Below are 22,385 nucleotides of genomic sequence, written 5' to 3' on the forward strand. Positions count from 1 at the left end.
ATTTATCTTCTCAAATTCAACCATGACAAAGAAACCTCCATATGCTTATGAACAACAACAACAACAACAACAACACACGTATTTTGTCTAAGTGTACGTCTGTTGTACACTGTAAATATATATTTTCCACACTCTTCTTGCAGCCTCGTGTTTATGATGGTGTAATTACAGAGAATGTTTCTGTTCATGGCCACTGCTAATTAACAAGGAGCAGAGGCACAGGGAAAGCAAACAAACTCGTGGTGATTAATGAGGACAAAATGCTGGGAAACGACTTAAATGCACACATCGGTTAAAGGCGGTAAGCTTACTGTATGACAATATGTTGACGCGTTCAAGAGTGACAGATGTATCGTCTCAAATGTCTTGATTCCTCGAGAAATGCGCCAGTGTGCCACGTGAGGGAGGCGCAAAATGGGATCTTGACCCACTTTTCCTCCTTCTCTCTCCTCCTCGGGTTGAAATATGAAACCTGGACCATTTCAGCCAAGACTGTCCCCGGGCTCCCAGTTCCAACACTGCTCCGCATTACCCGGCTTCATTTGGCATTTTTAGACCAGTTTTTCCGCTTTGACATTAGATTTGTCATACTTTTTGATTTTTACGCACCACCCATTTCACCTAAATTGAATCATTAACCCTCCTTGCACGAGTTTGGATGTGTTTTCGCGAATCTTTTAAACTTTTGTTCATGTATGTGGATTCAGAAATATCCGTAACTTTTCATTTTCAGTCATTCCCATTGAGTTAAAGCATCTCTCCGGGTGGCTTTTTTAAGGGATGCTGCTTGCCATGATTGCAAACTGAGCTGAAAACAATAGAGACGTGGAAGCATCGCCTGCATCCTTTTCTTTTGTCTTTGTTGCATCTCTTAATTATATAACTGTCTCTGGGATGTAAGAAAACACTCGACAGTTAGTTTTTTTCTTTTTATCCACAAAGGAATTAACTTTTTTTGCACCGAGGAACAACTATGGCGAGGTTTCTGTTGACAATGCGTCTTTTTCTGGTTTTATTCGGATTATTTTTGCTCTCTTATCCATGTGCACGAGCCGAGCCAGAGCAGCAGGAGGAGGAGGAGGAGGAGAGTTCCTGTCAGGGAGCTTTCGACCTGTACTTTGTGCTTGATAAGTAAGTGGAAACAGCTTTTAAAGGTTTCATATTCATTGAGACAACATAGGAATATCATTGGCATGTTAATACAGCGGTTTTTCCAGGTACAGGAAGCTGGCAAAAGCACCAAAAACAAGCCAACATCTGGATTTCTTTTTCGTGTTACTGTCTCTTTAAAAGCGGTACATTTATTTTATGCAGGTTTGTTTCATGCTTTATTGAGGACAAGAACATATGACGCTTATTTTCCCAACAGGAGGGGATATATACCAACGTTTTAGCTTGTATTATGTGTAAAGAAGTACAAAAAAACTAATGTTAAGAGACAGTGGTGTAAAGTAACTAAGTACATTTACTCAAGTACTAATAAGCACAATTTTGAGATGCTAGTCTTTATATTTTCTGCTACTTTGTACTTCTATACCACTACAATTGTAAATGGTGTAACTCCACTACATACAAAGTCATTCAAACTAGCTGCACCTTTACCAGCTTTGATAACGCTTTACTGATCAATCATTATAAAACATATCATATATATTATTCTGAAATGGGCCAAGCTGCACAACGACTACTTTTACTTTTGGTACTTTAAGTACATTTTGATGCCAATACTTTTCTACTTTTACTTGAGTAACAGTTTGAATGCAGGACTTTTACTGTAACAGAGTATACCTACACTCTGGTACTTCTACTTTTACTCAAGTACAAGATCTGAGTACTAAAGCACCAAAAACAAGCTAACATCTGCATATGCTTTTCGTGTTACTGTCTCTTTTAATGCAGTATATTTATTTCATCCAAGTTCTTTTCATGCTTTTATTAAGGACAAGAAATATTACGCTTATTTTCCAAACAGGAGGTTAATTATACCGTACTTTTAGCCTTAAATATGTATTTAAAAGTACTAAAACCTAATGTTCAGGGCTATGGAGGTAGCTGATTAGCACAGCAGCTGCAACTGTGCGTGCACGTGTGTGTGCGCATGTGATGACGCTGGAAAGGAGGCTGACTCCCAGAGTACAGTTTGCTGAATAAGCAAAAAGAGGGGTGACGATTTGAGTGATATCTCTCTTTCCCTGCAGGTTAAAACACACTCAGTCTCTCTACAAATCATATGTCACTCTCCCCTGAAAATGAACAAAACCTCTGCAGTTATTTTTATTCCCAACCCAAGCTAAAGGAATTTTTTTCTTGCTCTTTGCTCACCGTTCACTCTTTCATTTCCACTCTCCGTACGCCCACATAGGAAAAATGCTGTGGTTGTGTGACATCTTGGTGCTGGACTTCAGCCAGGGGGGAAAATAAAATGTCAGAAAGCAGGGAAAACTTCTAGAGTCCCAGCCTTACTTTCAATGCCTTTACTGCACAAGATTATATACATTCAAAGGCAGTAAATTATGTTTTATGGCACATATGGAATACAGGAGTTATCCTCTATTGCACACTGCACGTTAATGTTGGATAAAACTCACAGATAAAATATCTATACCTTATTGTTATAGTTGTGAATCATCCTCATTTTAAATCACTGGGCCAAATAACTTTTGCAAACAATGAGAAAAAGGGAAGGTGTGCAAAGGAAAAATGTGTCCAATACATTTCAAAATATCCCAAAAAAAGACATTGCCCCCAAGATCTAGATAATAAAATGCACTGTCCTTCATTAAACCATTATCCTGTATTCATTTTAGACCCCAACACTGTGTATGCAATAAAAGATGGGCTTATTTCACATTAAACAGCAACTGTATACACTTAATACTACATTTTAAAAGTGGCCCAAAAGTTTGAAAATGTCCCACTTTTTTCGGACAAAGGGTGCAAAAGTTGTTCTCCAATTATGTTTTTTCCTACACTGAATTACAACTCTATATTCTACATACTATGGTGTCATATTTTGGATTGAAAGGATATTGCAGGATCAGCTCGTTTACTTCCCCTTTACATTTACTAAGCATTACCAGGAATGGGGAGGGGAACCAAAAAAGGACAGGAAGCAACAACATTTATAGAAAATCTGGTCCTAATTTGGAGAACATAATCCTGCACGTACCCACCTTCTTAAGTATTTTTAGGAGGGGATTTTGTCTATGAGGACATATTACATAGAAAAGGGAAGTGTCTTGAAGTTAAGCGTCACTTGTTGTGACTGTAAAACATCCACTGGGTCACTGCACCTGACACATCGATGACCCCCAGTGGGAATCAGTGCACAGTGACAGTTTAACTGCCTTCCTGTATCCACTGAACTTCACAACAACTTTGACATTTTTCCTGGATTTTAATTTCCAAGTAGAAGTGGACACAAAACATGTAACTGCTCCCCAGATGTGGAGTGCTTCATTTGGCCCGGTGGTAAACACTGACACATGGTGTAAATAAGGAAACAGCTTGTTTTTTTTACCACATCAGATGCTATTGTTAGCTGGTCTGCATGCTTTACTGCCCACTCAGAGGGTGAATAACAAGGGTTAGACATCAGTTGTGGACTTCAAATAAGAGGAAGCTCATTAGACACCTACCTCAAGCCCCCCTCAACAACATCCTTCAGGCATGAGTAGGTTTTATGAGACATGGTCTGAGTCTGAACTCCTGGTTGATTCATATGGAAGGAGTCAAGTGGGTTAAAAGGGGTTTCAGTATGTAGAATAGCGGAGGATAGAGGTTATTTACACCCTAATAGCACTTGTAAATCATAACGGACTATGTTTGGACATCTACACTACAACTCTGATTTTGTAAATCCCCAAAGGCTGTTACAATTAGTATTTAATTTCATTGTAAACAGGAGAGGAAGGAAGTTAATTTACAGTAAGTAACACAGCATAATAGATTGAGCAATTGGTTAAGCAGAGAGGATACAAAAGGCTGTGTGTTTTTATACTTTGGCAACAGATGATATCTTCTACGTATCACTGGTTGAAGTGGTTTAAATCAGTAATAGCAGCTGTAGTGTAAGCCACATCTTTCAGGAACCAATACTGGACGATTGGGTTCAGTACAAAGTAAATCATAGATGTTTAGCACCCATGCAGGCAGTTTCTTTTATGAGGCAAGGTGAATAGTTAAGCCTTAACCATACTTTAACCACCCATGTGTTAATGGTTATAAAGGAATATGACTAAGAGTTTAAAGCCACACTGGCAGATCTAAGAGGCTGCACTTATGCACAGCGAGGCTTTAAACTAAATGCTAACGTAGCTAACGAAACCAACGTGCTAGTGTTTAGCAGGTCTAATGTTTACCATGTTCCTGAGGTTGTTCATTAATTCATTCCAGATTTTTCGTGAGGATAGTGAGAGGATTTGGCAGTAATTAGGAGAGACTGCTGCGATGGCTAATAAAATGGACTCTAAAGACATTTATTGCATTCTTGGGCAGATGATGTCACGCAACAGCATCTGTACTGAAGGACAGAGTTGCAGTCTGAAGGGTAGAGGAGGCAGCTAGTGCCAGTCAGAACATCTGGGCCTAGGTTTGGAAAATGTTGGTTTAAGTAAGACGCATTATCCTCATCTGCTAAGTGACCTGTAGATATATATATGCTATCCTGCAGCTTTACAATACCCACGAGGCGTCAAAGGGTGAGGGGCAGCAAAACAACAACGAGACTACGAGGTTGGTCCCAGCAGGTGTTAGACTGCAACTTTAATACACAGGCATTAATTAAAGCTATAAGAATACACATTCCTTACATTTATTATAGTGCTTTTCTAGATGCTCAAAGCGCTTTACAAATACACATTACACACATGTAACAGTCATGTACTGTGGACATACCCACAGAAGCAAATTCAGGTGAAGTGTCTTGCCCAAGGACACAACGGCAGCGGGTTTTGAACTGGTGTTTCCCAACGCCCCCTTGATCAATGCACAGCGCCACTCCGCCCATCTTCACACGTCAAAGTCATCAAGGTGCTTTACAAGTACACATTACACAACTATCATACATGTAACGGTCATGTACTGTGGACAGTACCCACAGGAGCAAATTCGGGTGAAGTGTCTTGCCCAAGGACACAACGGCCTGACGCAGTGGCGGGTTTCGAACTGGAGTTCCCCAACGCCACCCTTGATCTGATGATCAACGCACAGCCCACTGCACCACTCCGTCCCAGTAAATGGAATAGTGTTCACACATATCAGATTGGTGGAATAACAGGGTGAAATGGCACATAATACAAAAATAATGCTTGTTTTCGCCTTGTGATTCATATCCGAGCCAACATTTTGTGAGTTCTTCCTTGGCCTATGCTACACCATTTCTCCAATTTATATGAAAATCAGGCCTGTTCCTTTCCTGTAATCTTGGTGGCAAACACACAAACAAATCAACAACTCAAAACTGAATAACACACAGTTGCCTCACTAATGGAGGTAACGATGGTGTTGATTGAAAAAACATGTTCCAAACCCTTGGCAGAAAACAACACCCTGCCACTTGCAGTTAATAATGTGTGTTGTGGTTTATGGTAGTGAGACGTACAACACCATTTTAATGATTTCTCCACTACTCTAACAAAGTCTAAATAAAGTCACACAGAAGCTTAAAATCTACAGCTAGTGGCTCTGTAAGGCTGCACATTGTTGGACTTTGAAGCCAATGTACAACTTGTGTCCATCATGTGAGGCCAACTGGCTCAAAAATACTTTTTCCAATAAACGTACATCATAAAAAAGTAGTCTGTTCTCTTAACACATCAATGTTTAATCCATGTAAATGCTAACAGCATGCTAACACTGCAAGAATGCTAACATGCTGATGTTTAACACCACAACCTTAACATGTCAAACATTTTAGTTTAGTCTGTTAACATTTGCTAGTTAGCATTAAGCACAAAATACAATGGATGTTGATGGGAATGTCATAGGCTTTGCAAGTATGTGGTCATTAAGTTATTCTGGATTCATTGTATGGAAACCATTGACATCTGTAATGTAATAGCAATTCCCATACAATGGCCCTATTCTTCTACTTTTACTTCGATGAGACATTTGGTCCAAAGCAGTAGAACGACCGATCGACTGACCGAGAGATGGCAGTCTGTATAGCCATACTGCTAAAAAAACATGCATATAAGTATAATCTAACAGCTGATGGAAGTCTCCCACCTAAAACTCCAAAGGAATGATGCATTGCAAAACTTGAGGACTTTGAGAAGCTCTATGATGGTTTTCTATGAGATTTGTATGCTGGTAAATTTAGATGAAGGAAACTATAGCCTTCATATAGTCACTGTGATCATGTGTTGCATTCCTTTATTCCCTATATTTCAGCAAATTAACTAACAGGGTGTATATCTGCTGATTCAGAGTGGGTGGGTCTCAGCTTGGTGTTTTATAGGGAACACAGAGGCAGAGGAATGGTTTATGAGTGTGTTAATATGGGAGATATAGGAATGCACCTTTGGGCCAAATGTTATTGTTTACCTCTGGATGAAGACGGCATTTAACAATCTTGTTTATGTGGATTTAGGCTGATAATTGGGTACAAAATAGAAGCAGTTCTTGCACATTATTACTATCAAGGTCGACTGTAAGGAAGGTGAAAGTACTGTGAACCAATCAGTCTTGTAGAAGTTGTAGGATTTGATTATCAACCGGCATTCAAACAGACACTTGTAGTATATTAAAGTGGACCTATCATGCTATATTTGAATAATATAGTGTAGGACCATACCTATATAAGGCATATTTATACTTTTTTCTTTTCAAAATACCAAACAGATCATGCATTTTAGCCATGCCTCATTTCGCTCAATTTGACCATTTCTAGCTCTGGGCAGATTCAGTGAGAACAGCACCACCTACAGGCCTGGCATATGTACTACAGCGTCTCCAGCGCTTTCGAACGGCAATGTCCGTAGCTGTCTCCTCCTGATTGGTGGAGTTGGCCCAATAGCCGTAGCGCCACCGTCCTGACGTCAGGACAGTGTTCAAATCTGGATCAGTTTTTATCAGATCCGTTGCAGCCCCTTTTTTAGAGATTTGGGTATGGAGGAAAATAGAGAGGGTTGTGTTTTCTGACACTTGGTGAGTTCCCTGGAACACCGGGGACACATATTCATGTATAAAAGACGTACAAAAGTGCATTTTGCATGACAGGTCCCCTTTAAACAAGTTGTTCTCTGCACTTTACTTTAGTGTCAATTTCCTTCCAAACAGGCTCTTTTCAGTCATGTCTTTTCAGTTTTGATCAGACTCCCATTGCCGCTTCCATCCATACAAGTTGCCTTACTTTGGTTCACAACACTAGTCCTGCTTTTAATAATCATTCAGTATTTTTCTGGCAGGCCCGAGCCCAATCGCAACACGAGTCAGAATGTTGTTGTTTTCGTGATGTAGTCAGTTAGCATTAGCGTACCAGATTGGCGTTAAGTCATGCTGCCTGAATCCTGACAAGTCAGCGGAAAAACCAAATTGCAGCTGCAGTCCATAAATATTTTGGATTTGTCTAGGGGAGGAATACGTTCTAGCTTTGGAATGACACGAGCTCTGTGTTTTGTCATTTTGTCTTTCGCATCGTGCTATCTCTTCGCCAAGTAATGGCTTGTTAAATTATATTTTGCTGTCTGAAGACCCTAGGGACTAAAGCAAAACAATAGGTTTTAATTAAATAAGTAAAAAATGCAATTCAATTTTTTATATGGGCAAATATCCCCTATTATAGTGTATATAAGTCTCTAATGAGTGACATATATCATTAGCTGAGGTTGTGCTGATTTCTGGGATGTGTAAAACTTGATTATACTGTAAAGAATGTCCTATGTGGGATCTGATACAGGACTCTGACTCTCTCTACTGAAAAAGTGCATGACAAAGTACATTTTAAAAGGTCTGACATTTTTTGTAATGTTTTTATTTCTTTATTAAGGAGTGCATATTTAACAGACAATACAACAGTTTTTCACATTTCCTGGTTTTGGGTTTCTTATTACAGGAAATTGCACTTCTACCCCTCTTTTGTTACATATAATAAAACAAACAAAATCCCCCCTCCCTCACAAGAACTGGAACATTGGTCACAGCATTGTATCGCTTACACATCCTGATACATGTCACATGATAAAGAGCAAAAAATAAGAATAACTAGAGAGTGACAAATAGACTTAGTCAGGGGGTAGGACTTTCAATGAATTAAAATATGATATAAAAGGCTGCCATTTCCCATAAGTCAGAAATATTTTTTGACACACATCTCACATGCCTTTCCAGCAGCTATTTATCCAATTATTCCAAACAATTCCTCCTGGTTTTGGAATAGATGTGCAGCATTAGCTCAGGCCGTAAAGACTTTGACTTCGGCAAAAGCTGTAAAAGTAGGTTAGTGGTTTTAAACAAACAAATCCTTGTGCCCAGTCAGTTAAATTGAAGCAGCATCATTGGCTGCCGGACGGGGTGGTGTGGCTAGGCCCAGCTGGAATGGCAGACATAATCTTTAGTGGAGTTGGGACTTTTTTTTTTTGTACAACATTTTTCCTTCTCCGACACTTTGAACCGTGAGAACGGAGCTTAGAGCCACTGAGACTTCGGACCGATTAAACATTTTCCCACATGCCGTCATGCCATTGCCATTGCCATTTCAGAGAAATGCTTGCTGCATATAGGACTAGGTTGAGAAAGAGAGTTTGAAATTAAACAGCTGTGCAGTTCAGCTGTAATATCCTTTGATAGAGTTACAGGAATAAAGGCATTGTTAACAACTCCCTGAACGTCAGCGTATTCTCATAAGGTACCTCTAAGACATATTAAATATAAGGCTTGGCTGTATCGTGGACTGCTTATCAAGTTTATAACTATTAAGCAGGCTCTTAAAAAGTGGCTTACTTTTGTATTCAACTAAAGTAAACATCAAGTTTGTATTATTTCCATAAAGTACATGCAGTGCAATGCAGTCTTCATGTCAACTGTATTCATGTATTAATATTGTGGCAAACATTTATTTAGACTTGGCGTTCACTGTGTCTTTTTGTAAAAAAGTATCGCCTGTATTTTTAAAAAGATCAACATGAATATAGACATGAATTGAAACTTAAGTTCTCTTACACACACACACACACACACACACACACACACACACACACACACACACACACACACACACACACACACACACACACACACACACACACACACACACACACACCAACACACACACACACACACACACACACACACACACACACACACACACACACACACACACACACACACACACACACACACACACACACACACCGTCTGAATCATTTTCTGCAGACCCAGACATTGTGAAATCAGCCATTCAGCAGAATAAGGCATTATCAACAATGACTGATGAGGATATTTTTGTTCTTCAGGTCTTTCCAGCCCCGTGGGACACATTTAGAAAATGTCTGTCTCCTCTTGTTATGCGCTGTTTAGCACCGTTGAACAGTAATGATGCGTATGACCTCCCTTTGTGCTGACATCACAAACTGCCCTGGATGTTACATGAACTGATGTAGTATTGAAACTATGTATAATTTTGGCCAAACCTAGCTTACTTTGGAGCAAGATGCTCATTTGGGAAACACGCTGTGGGTGTCTGAGATGATTGAGACATATGCAACATCACAGCTGAATGGTTTTCAATTAGGCAAAACCAACCTCAAATACACCCCTCTGGGAGCCTTAATGTCTTAATAATGAAACCATTTTACCACAGAGTGTGGACAGTTTGACATCTTGTTTGGTTTATTACTTTATGGAATTAGGATACATCTACATTGACCAACCACCATTGAGCAGTGGTTGCATTTAGATTAAAACCCACATAGAAACAGACACTGAACTCAGTCGATGGAGGGCCCTTTACTATAGATTTAACAGTAGCTAAAACATGGAATAAGGTGGAGAAAGATGCAACATTGGTCAACAATTGGACCTGGGACACTGTGGTTTATGACCCTTTAACCGTGAGGAGACATTGGCAGCCCAACTTTTAGATGGATCATTAACAGTAACCCTAATCAATTGTCTCTTTAAAACCTAAGTTAAAGGGGACCTATCATGCAAAATGCACTTTTGTACGTCTTTTATACATGAATATGTGTCCCCGGTGTGTCAGGGAACTCACCAAGTGTCAGAAAACACAACCCTCTCTCTTTTCCTCCATACCCAAATCTCTAAAAACGGGGCTGCAACGGAGCTGATTATTATTTGAATTTTTCTGACGTCAGAAAAGGGGTGCTCCGTCTATATGGGCAACTCTCCACCTATCAGGGGAATGAGAGACCGCTCGAAAGCGCTGGAGACGCTGTAGTACATATGCCAGGCCTGTAAGTGGCGCTGTAGTCTGCCACAAAAGCAGAATCAGCCCTTGCAAAAACAGGGCTGGAAAAGAGCAAATAGAGCGAAATGAGGCATGGCTAAAATGCATGATCTGTTTGGTATTTTGAAAAAAAAACTTCACAGACATGTTTTATATAGGTATGGCCCTACAATATATGTTTAAAATATAGCATGATAGGTCCACTTTAAGTTAAAGAAACTAGATGGCAACTCAAGGCCAAAAACCCTATATCCGATACACATCATTTGGGTATTGGCCTAGTGATTTGGATTCGCTCAAAATGTTATGGGTTCTTCCTTTGCCAATGCTTAACACTTCCACCAAGTTTCATGACATTTGTTTCATAATCCTGCACACAAACAAACCGACCGAAACATAACTAATACAAAGGGGATTTCATCAGATGTTCAAACCTTGCTTTGATAGTGCGTTGGTGTCAGTGCTTCATGCTGTTTTGTATGGAAGCATGTGTTGGTGGAAGCAGACCGGAAAGAAAGTTGGACTTACAGTTTCATTAAATCATGAGCATGTTTCCTTTGGCAGAAACATTTTACACTAGAGCCAACAGATGTCTCACAGTATCTCACTCCCAGTCCGTTGAGTTTTACTGTAATCTGGCTGATAAAGCTCTTCATCTTCCCTTTGCTCTCTCCTTCCCTTCCTTTCCTTTTCCTTTGTTTCTCTTTCTCTCAGCCCCTTTAGATGGCACACAGCCAGACACATGCTCTTCCTCTTGTTCCCAAAATCTGTCCGATCAAGAAAACACTGTCGCTCGGCTTTTCACGATTTGCTATGACATAACGTCAAACTGCTATTGGGGCTTTGTCAGTAATTTGCGACGGCCCTCACATCTCGAAACCTTTTATTTTCTGTGCCCAAACCCCAAACCACTGAACTCAGAACATTAAAATTAGATCAAAGGATTGAGAAGGGGGAGAGACACCACATTTAATAGTTTCATCAAGATTCATAGAACGAAATGGCCCACTTCCTTTCCCAACACTGTTTGCACAGGTGAGTGAAACTGCAAGCTAGGCCTCGGTCCCACGACTTGAGCCACCTCAGACAATTGAGCCGTTCCAATGCAAACAAGACACATTGTGGTACAGAAAGAAAGATAAGCAGCTGAAAACCAAAGGTGGGAGTCCTCAAATTCACCTTGGTGTTAAGTAAATACTCAAAAAACAATCCCCAAACCGCAACATGACTGTTAGCTGCAGAAAAGTTTCCCCACTTTTTCCCTCTGTTGCTGTAATGGAACAATTTACATAAGAAATTGGCTCCTGACGTTTCTTCAGGTCAGCGGCTGTGTGTGTGTTTGCAATCGTTGTGTGACTATTTCTGTTTGCGTGGCACATTTTATTAAACATCCAAGCCAAACATCTCCTCCCCCCACACCTTGAACTTTTATATTTTTGGCAGATTTGTTGAGCTTGTAAGGTCCTGTCCTCTTGCTTTGCTCACTCAGCTTTAAGTGGGGGATTCACATCAACTGAGAAAATGTTTTGGTAGGATGTTTAGATAACCCGCATTTGTATCTTTTCAACAAGACGAGGGAAATCACCGAAACCTACAAAACGAGAATATGTTATTTTCGATGCTTTTATTATATTTGTAGCAATAGTCTAGATGTTGCCAGCTTGGGTGGCCCTAATGAACCCAAACCTAAACCTCTAGCTTTGACAGTTTCTTGGTGTTTTTTACTCAGAAAGCGGCCTTCCTCTTAGCCACTGAGCAATCAATTTGTTTGCTTTCGTTGGATTTTAAGACGATGAAGATTGACTATGAGCTGGCTCTCATTTCAGCTACTGTTACTGAAATGTTTGTAGCTGCAGAGTGTTTGTTTTAGGTTTGAAATGCCAATAGTTTCGACATCTGCAAAGTAATTGATCGTCAACAACTCTATCAACCTCTTGTATATTTAAATGAGCCTATGAGAAAAGTTGTTGGTTCTTTAAAGTGGACCTATCATGCTATATTTGAATAATATAGTGTAGGACCATACCTATATAAGGCATATTTATACTTTTATTTTTTTCAAAATACCAAACAGATCATGCATTTTAGCCATGCCTCATTTTGCTCAATTTGACATTTTTTAGCTCTGTTTTAGCAAGAGCTGATTCTGTGAGAACAGCACCATCTACAGGCCTGGCATATGTACTACAGCGTCTCCAGCGCTTTCGAACGGCAATGTCCGTGGCTGTCTCCTCCTGATTGGTGGAGTTGGCCCAATAGCCGTAGCGCCACCGTCCTGACGTCAGGACAGTGTTCAAATCTGGATCAGTTTTTATCAGATCCGTTGCAGCCCCTTTTTTAGAGATTTGGGTATGGAGGAAAATAGAGAGGGTTGTGTTTTCTGACACTTGGTGAGTTCCCTGGAACACCGGGGACACATATTCATGTTTAAAAGACGTACAAAAGTGCATTTTGCATGATAGGTCCCCTTTAAAGTGAAAAAGAAGATTACAACACTCAGTATTCTTCTAACATTATCCAGTATACCACACAGATCATTCAAGGTCCTGTTTGGCAGGATAAATATCCTTGAATGACTTAGGCATGATGGGAAAGTCCCTGGTATTCCCAGGCTGTGTCTACCCCCATAAGCCCGGCCAAATAATTACTCCTCCACTGCCCAGCAATAACACAAAAACACCATAGGGTATAACCTCCAAGAATCGCAATTGAAAGGCAAATCACATTAGTCAAAATGAGTTTCCATTTCGAGTTTTGGCCACGAAGCAGTTTCTGATTTCCAAGGAAACTCCTGACTTTGGTTCTGGTTGTTCCTGTATCCTCCAATAACCCAATGATCAAAATACATTGAACGGAAAATAGCAATCTAATTTACTGAACAAATGTTTTCTCATTGACCCAAGGCAAGAGAAGCGGATACGCTAGAAATTCTTCATTTTGTTTATTATGTCTAGACATGATTCTCGAATAGTTATATTTTCTGTAAGTGCTGGGAACTGATTCAACCAAAAAGGTAAGCTAAGATAACAAGTCAGTGTTTAGTCTGGTTCCCATTACACAATGTTTCAAACTGACACTTTTTTGCAGTCAACAATGAGGGTAAAACCCCCCAAAAAATCACATGCATATGTTTGGATTTTACAGAAGTAGTGAGCTTGGGATGAAATGCAGCAATAAGCTAGTTAATTCCTTTCAATATACCTACCGTTTTTAGTACAACTAAAATATGGTAAGCAAGGCATTCTTTCTTACCATTGGGGTACATGCAGTTTAAAATAGTAGAACGCTTTTTTTACATTACATGTCACTTGTTAGACGCTTTTATCCAAAGCGTCTTACATACTCAATACTGTGGGCTATCCCCACAGGAGCAATTTGGGGTGAAGTCTCTTGCCCAGGGACACAACAACATGCTGACTGCAGTGGGGTTTGAACCTGTGACCCCCTGATCCAAACACCGACGCACAACCCACTGCACCACACGCCTCCCTTTTTGAGATTTGTTTTCGAACCCCCTGGTCCACCAACAAGTAGTGAGAAGTGTAGCGCTATACCCATCAACCAACAAGTTTGTCAATATGTTTTTAACATGCAGTAAGCTAGCAAAGACAAATGCTATAATTAAACTTCATTGGATGACAGAGCACTTGAAGATTAGATGAAGGTCCAACATGAACGACACCAAAGGCTTAGAAATTGACACCATTGACACTTTGAATTGCCGTGTGCTGAAAGGTGCTATATAAATAAACTTGCCTTGCCTTGCCTTACCAGTATTCAATAACCTTAATACCTTGCTAAGGTTGACCATTTTATTCACATAACACCTCAGAAGACTGGGAAATAAATTCTTATCCAGCCTGTTCCGACCCCTTTGAGTGGACGACATGTCAATGGAAACTCTCCAATAAATTGAATTCGAGCTAATCCCTGTGGATACAAAAATGGTGTTGACCTTCTGCCCTCTTTAGAGTAAAAGCAGGCCAGTTCCAGTACAGTATAATGCTGTAACATGAGTTAGTCCACACCTAGAATAACATTCAGTCAGCCTGGCACTTTATTGTAAGTAAGCATCATCCTCTAAACAGGCCTCTAGCTTTACCAGTCAATTAGCTCATTTCCCATGTGTCATCTCTCCGTTAAACTCGTTAGCTAACAGATGACCTGCTGACTGGTCACATCATGCCGGAAGCCGTCTCCCCCTTAACGCTCACACTTAATAAAATGGCCTTACATAAACAGTCTGCTAAGAAGAAATTAAAGTAGCTACATAAGGAGTTTTTTTGTCCAGTTTTATGGAGGTGTCCCTGGGGAAACTAGGACCTTTTTCCCCAGCCTTCAGGGTCTCATTCAGGATACAGGAGGGTGCTAAATTACACACCAGACCACGCCACCTGCCTCTTTTATCTCAACAGGCCCCTTATGTGTAGTAGAGGCTAATCAGGTTAATGGATTTGGGTTACTGCCCCAGTGTTGTTTGTGAAGAAATCAATGCATTTGGAAATTAGCTATGAGCTCAAATCTGGCATAATTCATCTCTTCTCTTTTCTGAGATTAATGTATTTGTATGCATAGTCCTTGTTGAAATACATACATAATAATTAATGATTTGACACAAAGTTAAGAGACTGGGCCCCACCAAAAGGGTTTTATGTTTTCAGCATTTTATGTTTCATGAAGTCAAGTGTTTAAATCAACATACAGTTTATAGCCTACTGATGTTTTAATCCTTGAACCCTACAGCTTTACATTTGGGAATAGATTTTAAACTGCATTCGAAACGCTGATATCGTTTTATTGTTTTGCTATTTGACATGCAGATAGCCCTTACCAATCTCTTCAAATGTTAGTTTATATTAAAAGCAAAAGACCCTGGGAACATAGGGATTACCCTGTATGTGCAACCCAGTCTCACGTCTTTTTGTCCGGTTGGGTCTTGGAAGACCAGAAGCTGTGTGGTTCATAAAAACATTTTCTTACTCAATATCAAGCCAAGATTATTGTTTTTATTTTAAATTGTATAATGTCAGACTTTATTTGCCGTCCGCGAGGAAAAGAAATGGCTCAGAGCCTCAGAATACTGAAATCTGTATTTTTTTCCTTCTAATTTGTTATTATTTGGTGCAGGCACGACATACTACCAATAGAAATACATTGCTTTTAAAATCGGTGAACACGAATCAATAGATTAATTTCGTGACTATAACACGAAATGCCGTGAGACTGGGTTGGTATGTGAAACATAGAGGGGATGGTCCCTATTCTTTATAAAATGTTGGCTTAAATTTCCCTCAAAGTAGGCTATTATTGAAAGTGGGAGGATTTACTAGCTTGCTATCTGTGGCTATCACGAGCTAAATAGCCTTCTAGCTGTTGATAGCAACACACAAGTTATATTTCTTCTATTAAATAAACAAAAAAAACATTACTTGTTTTAGAAATAGTTGCAGCAGAAAGTCACTGTAACGAGTTAAACTGTTGTGTTACAACATACAGTACAGCTTGTTCTTGCTGTGGGGCTAATGTCTTTACCCCCTGTCGTTTTTGGCTAACAATGCTGTATTTTTCTTGTTTGACTGCTCTACCATATGGAGGTCAGTGTGTGTCTGATAGACAGCTTAGGGCTTGAAATTTGGATTTAAACTCTAGCTGAACAAATCGTTTTTATCTAACACACACAAAGAAATAACATATACAAATAGCTAGTCATTTAAGCTCCCTGCTAACTTAGACTAAAGGTGCATTAGCTTCATAGCTCTAATGCTAGCTGTATTTTGGTTAGCATTGAGCCACTGAAAGGGTATTTGTTGCCTACTATTGTTCTATTTGTTGTGTTTTAACCAATTCATGTGCACTTATTATGACAGTTGAACTCAATATTTATTTATGTGTGTCTTAGGTCTGGGAGTGTGAAGAATCACTGGGAGGAAATCTACTTCTTTGTGGAGATGTTAGCTGAGAAATTCAAAAGGTAAGATACTCTTTATTATCACGTTCATGTTATTACACTGATGCCATCAAATATGACCGAAAAACTGTGGATTTTACGTACGTTAAATGTATAATGTAGCATTTTAAAGGACATCCAAAAGTCTCTCAACACTTAAAAGCCCCTCTGTGCCGGGCTTCCTGTAGCCCTGAGATGTAAATCACTGAAGAGAAACACACACTTCACGCAGCAGTTCGCCCGGCGGAATAAAATAAATATATGTCCCTACAGCTACAGTCGGCCATATGCTATGTCACTTACTGTAGCATGCAGGCTGATGTTTAACTGTGTGTGTGTGTGTGTGTGTGTGTGTGTGTGTGTGTGTGTGTGTGTGCAGAGACTACAGGCAGGAAGGTTTTTGGATGTGAGCAGCTTTAGTTTTACAGCCTTTTTAGATTTAGAGGACTGCATGCTTTCAATGGACAAAGCCTTAAGTGTGTCAACTTAGATCGCTTCGCCTAAATGTGACTCAGATTTGACATTGTATAATAGGGATTGAACAATAGGAAGCACTGTTGGATCATTGTACACGTCTTGAAATGAAACAATCAATCACCTTTTTTTTGTATAGAAACTTTCATACATAAAATATGACATAAAAACAAAACAATACAAAAAAAAGTTCATAAAATAGACAGAAAGATCAAATACAATGGTACATTTGAAAACATAATACATTAACAACACACAAATTGTAACTGCCTTAAGAAGGGATTGATGGATGTACGGATGGATGGATAGAAAGATAGATAGATAGATAGATAGATGGATGGATGGATGGATGGATGGATAGATAGATAGATAGAAAGAAGGATGGATAGATAGATAGATAGATAGATAGATAGATAGATAGATAGATAGATAGATAGATAGATAGATAGATAGATAGATAGATAGATAGATAGATAGTACCACAATCTTATTTCAAAACAATTCAAGATTGCGAAATAGAATTCCAACATTTCTGCAGATGTCCTTCAGCTCGTGGGTGGTTTTGTTTTGTCCGTGCCACTCAAACACCTGGAGCTCTGTGTTGCAGAAACAGCAAAGACACTTTTTGCATCAAACTCCGAAAAATCTGCATTCATTTACTTTCTCTCACAAACACTGCAACACATTTCCAAAAAGACTTCAAAAAGTTGTGCATGTGTGTATGTTTACATTCATGTAATGCCTTCCATTTTCACCATTAAACAATAATACCAACTTTTGTCCACATCTGAGGGTGCAATGAGTTTGTTTGAATACTAACATTTTAGTCACGCACAGAAACCGGCACAAACCAAAAAGATATGTTGCGACTCTTCTGTCTTTGTTTGTTGTGATGCATTCAACAAGCAATTCGTACACATGTTGGAGTGACCTCAGAGGCAGTAAAGTCCACAATGAGATATTTATTGTTTTAACGGAACCCAACTTTATTTGTGTGTCATGAAAGTAAATCAGTTTTTTTATGTTTCTGAGTAACTCTTGCAATGTTTCTGATTAATAACAGATGTAGAAATTATATTACAACGTTGTGGACGGTGGGAAATCACCTACCAGCCATTCAATTCTGTTGCATTTGGTCTAGCATGTATCATCATCAATAATTAGATCTGCTGGGACTTTCTCATGCACAATGTGGGCTGTTGACGTCTGATAATTGTTCTTCTGTTCCAGTCCCATGCTGAGGATGTCCTTCATTACATTCTCCTCCAGAGCGTCAACCATCATGAAACTGACCGAAAACAGGTATATTAATCATCACTGAAATGTGTTGTGGTGATTTGTGTTATGAATAAATGTTATTCTTGCGAAAAATGCTCTTACACAAGAGGAACAATCAGCTGTAAAGTAAACTCTCTGTTAAAACCAGAGTGAAAACAGATGCTCTCTGAACTGACATGAAGCAAAAAAATTGGCCCCCGTCATAGTGTTGTTGCACAAAGATAAATGTTATTATGTGAGAAGTAATATCGTACAAACTGTGTCTTGACTTCCAGCAGAATAGTCTACATCTTGCTTTAGTGCTACATTACTGTTAAGTTAACAGAATCAGGTGAAAAAATAAAGCCTTATCTGGTATTCAAATGTCTTAAACCATCTTTCAAAAGTCTAAGAAATTATGATTTAGGATTTAATTAATCATTTTTTCTGAAGTACTTTGTAAAGGTTTGACATGTATGGAAGGTTCTTTTCGATTTCTTCAATTAATGTCACAAGAGCGGAAAATAGTGTGCAAACTAAGTCTTCAATTTCATTCCGAGTGGCAATAAAAAGGTCTTAAATCTAACTTTCCTTAAACTGTAGGAACCCTTTTTAAGGATGGAGACATAAAGTACATACTGTAACTACACTCTTGACAACTATCATAATACAAATGCAGATAATAATAATAATAATAATAATACAAATGTGTCTTCACAAAAACATCTTGAGCAGCTTATAAATAAAATAAAAATAAATAAACTTGCCTTGCCTTTCTGATTGAAACCAACTCTGGTGTGTTCTTGTGTGCAGAGTGGAAATCAAAAAGGGTCTGAACAATCTGGAAAAAGAGAGACCTGGTGGAGACACATTCATGAACCTTGGCCTGCAGAGGGTGAGCCTTTTTCTTAATGTATTGTTGTGGCATTGAACTAGTTCAAATGTGTAACTTGTGTATGAAACTGTCTTCTTCTTTAAAGGCAAACGAGCAGATAACCCAGGAGAACTTTGGTATGCATCAAAATAGTTCTTTCAATACTTTCTTTAAGCTAAATTGTGCATTATGTTGACGTTAAAGCATGTTTTTATGCTTTTCCCAGGCACGGCCAGTGTGATTATTGCTCTGACAGACGGAGAGCTGCAGGAACATCAGCTCATCACCGCGCAGCAAGAGGTATCAAAGCCAGACCTGCAGCTCCTGGAAAATAAAGATTTAAAAGCGTATAAATGCCAGTTTTCTGGAACTAATTCAGTTTATTGCTTGTGTTTTTCAACAGGCAGAAAGAGCCAGGTCTCTTGGAGCGATTGTGTACTGCGTCGGTGTCAAGGACTTCAATGAGACTCAGGTAATGCCAATACATTAAATGTGTGACGCTTCTTTTACACTTATATCTCCTAAAAGTTAAGGTTTAAAATAAAGCAAACATTTCCAAAATTGGGATCTACCTATCTATCTATCCATCCATCCACCCACCCATCTATCTATCTATCTATCTATCTATCTATCTATCTATCTATCTATCTATCTATCTATCTATCTATCTATCTATCTATCTATCTATCTATCTATCTATCTATCTATCTATCTATCTATCTATCTATCTATCCATCTATCTATCTATCTATCTATCTATCCATCTATCTATCTATCTATAAACACAATACCATACAAGTGCTCAGGAATCCAGACGTGTGGAAATGCTGTTATGTCGTGTCTTCAGTGGCCCCTGTGCAATCTGGCTAACCCATAATTTAAAGTTTCCTGAAAACCAATCCAAGAGATATTTTTGTTCTGACCTTGAGCTTCCTCTCAGGATGCCAACACACAAAGTTGGAGTGGAGAAATGTCTGTAACTTGAATAATACTCAACAATTAGCTTCAACATGATGAGGAAAGGATGATTCAGTGTCCTGGAAGTTAAAGATATTTGAGAGGATATGAGGCCCAGTCAACCTTCAGTAACCAGACGTGGTCTCACTAAAGTTTACTACAAGATGCATTTGATTGATTGTAAATGATTGTAGATAATGTGTGGTCATTACTGGTTTTACAAAGTGTGGGTGCAGTTCTTCATTGAGATTTTCCTGTTTATTATGTATGAAATTGTGTCACACTTGTACATTTTGGGCCAATTTTTGCTTGTTAGGAAATGTCAAATTTTAGCTGTTGGTTTTCTGGATAATTTTACAAACGATTGGGAATAAGAAAATAGCAAAACGGTGTATTTCCATTAACTACTTTGGAGCTAAGAAACCAGGCAGCTTACAATCGTTTTGTTAGAAGTTGGTAGTCTATATGCATGGCTGTAATCTGCCCACAATAAAAGAGTAGAAGAAGAAGTTGAGGTTGTGAACTGGGAAAAAAGAGAGATCTTCAGGATTTAGTTTTAATTGGGAAAATGTTAGTTGTTCCTTTATGTCAGCTTGTATTGGCAATATTTCATGCTGTCCTGAGACAAAGATAATAAATATATATATATATATATATATCTGGGAATACACCAACAACTCGTTTGGTTACTTTGAAAGATCTGTCCAGGGACGACGGATAAAAAAAGCCTCTTGACTAACTCTGGCACATTTACAGCAATGTTGAATAATGGGCTTTGTCCCTTTTAAAATAACATTAAAAATAATTTTAAAAAACAGTAATTTTAGTTTAAAGATTGCTACGTCACAACTGATTCAGCAAAGTTGTTTCCGTAAACCAATTCTGAGCATTACGTTTAAAAAAAAGAATCAAAAATATCTCAAGTGAGCGTAGAATCGTCTTTGCACAATGGAGGAAGTAGTTCTAATTCAATGTTACTTCAAAATATGCATAACATGTGTTAATGGGAACACGGCTAATGTCAACCACCTGTGAATACTGGAAGTGAAATCCTGTCTTAACACACTTTCATTTCATTTTTATTTGTTCCATGAAAATAAAAATGAAATGAAAGTGTGTTAAAGGGGACCTATCATGCAAAATGCACTTTTGTACGTCTTTTATACATGAATATGTGTCCCCGGTGTTCCAGGGAACTCACCAAGTGTCAGAAAACACAACCCTCTCTATTTTCCTCCATACCCAAATCTCTAAAAAAAGGGCTGCAACGGATCTGATAAAAACTGATCCAGATTTGAACACTGTCCTGACGTCAGGACGGTGGCGCTACGGCTATTGGGCCAACTCCACCAATCAGGAGGAGACAGCCACGGCCATTGCCGTTCGAAAGCGCTGGAGACGTTGTAGTACATATGCCAGGCCTGTAGATGGTGCTGTTCTCACAGAATCTGCCCTTGCAAAAACAGAGCTAACATTTTTCAAATTGAGCAAAATGAGGCATGGCTAAAATGCATGATCTGTTTGGTATTTCTTTGGTAAAAAAAAAGTATAAATATGCCTTATATAGGTATGGTCCTACACTATATTATTCAAATATAGCATGATAGGTCCACTTTAAGATAGGATTTCACTTCCAGTATTCACAGGTGGTTGACATTAGCCGTGTTCCCATTAACACATGTTATGCAATGTTCATGGTATGCACAACTTAATGTATAACAATTATTTACAAAGCCAATCATAACAGTATCGTATAGGAAAACAAAAACGTACAAAAAAATACTTAGTTCCCACTTGACAGTTAACGGAAAGAAACAAAACAAAAAAACCACAACACTGAAACATCACATGTACAATGAACTTATTCAGTCAATTGTTCAATCATTGTTTCGTGAATTGATTCCTATTTAATGTGGTTACTTACCTCTCTTTCCTCACCTCTCCCTCTGAAGCTGGCCACCATTGCGGACACCATCGAGCACGTGTTTCCTGTGATGGGCGGCTTCCACGCTCTCCGAGGAGTCATCGATTCGGTAAATAAACTCTTCTTTGTGCCGGAGAGACTTCCTGAAGCTCAGTCGAACAACACAGGTCCACGTCCGTGTATTTATCTATGAGTCTGTCCTGCGTTTGGACAATTATCTTTTATTACTCCCTCGGTGAAAACTGACTTAAGTTTGAGTGCACAGAGCACTTTGTTCTTCATCAGGCACCTCATTGTTTTGCATTGTGTAAGAGTTTAAAAACAGAAATACTGATTTATAGTAAATGGACACAGTTATAATCAAAAGTAGTTGTTCTTACTTTTGAACTGTAAGTCTTTGTATACACTGAAACACATATTTACAGAGCAAAGTAAGCCCACTACAACATGTGTTTCTCATGAAATAAGACAATGTTTTCACCAGATTCCCGTTGAGTCTAATATAAAATAATATATACTATATAAAGCACAAGCCCTACCACAT

General features: G+C 38.9%; 1 protein-coding gene across 1 annotated transcript in view; it reads left to right on the top strand.

Annotated features, from left to right (window-relative positions):
- Window positions 1–490: 490 nt before the first annotated feature.
- Window positions 491–22,385, top strand: part of antxr1c (ANTXR cell adhesion molecule 1c) — a 55,851-nt gene continuing 33,956 nt past the window's right edge. Inside the window, 8 exon segments of the mRNA XM_034134858.1 lie at window positions 491–1,131; window positions 16,308–16,379; window positions 18,060–18,131; window positions 18,900–18,981; window positions 19,067–19,097; window positions 19,187–19,260; window positions 19,364–19,432; window positions 21,870–21,950. Of these exon segments, the coding sequence (XP_033990749.1) occupies window positions 974–1,131; window positions 16,308–16,379; window positions 18,060–18,131; window positions 18,900–18,981; window positions 19,067–19,097; window positions 19,187–19,260; window positions 19,364–19,432; window positions 21,870–21,950 (639 nt within the window). The 5' untranslated portion in view covers window positions 491–973.

The sequence above is a fragment of the Trematomus bernacchii genome, unplaced genomic scaffold (assembly GCF_902827165.1).
Source record: "Trematomus bernacchii unplaced genomic scaffold, fTreBer1.1, whole genome shotgun sequence".
NCBI lineage: Eukaryota > Metazoa > Chordata > Actinopteri > Perciformes > Nototheniidae > Trematomus > Trematomus bernacchii.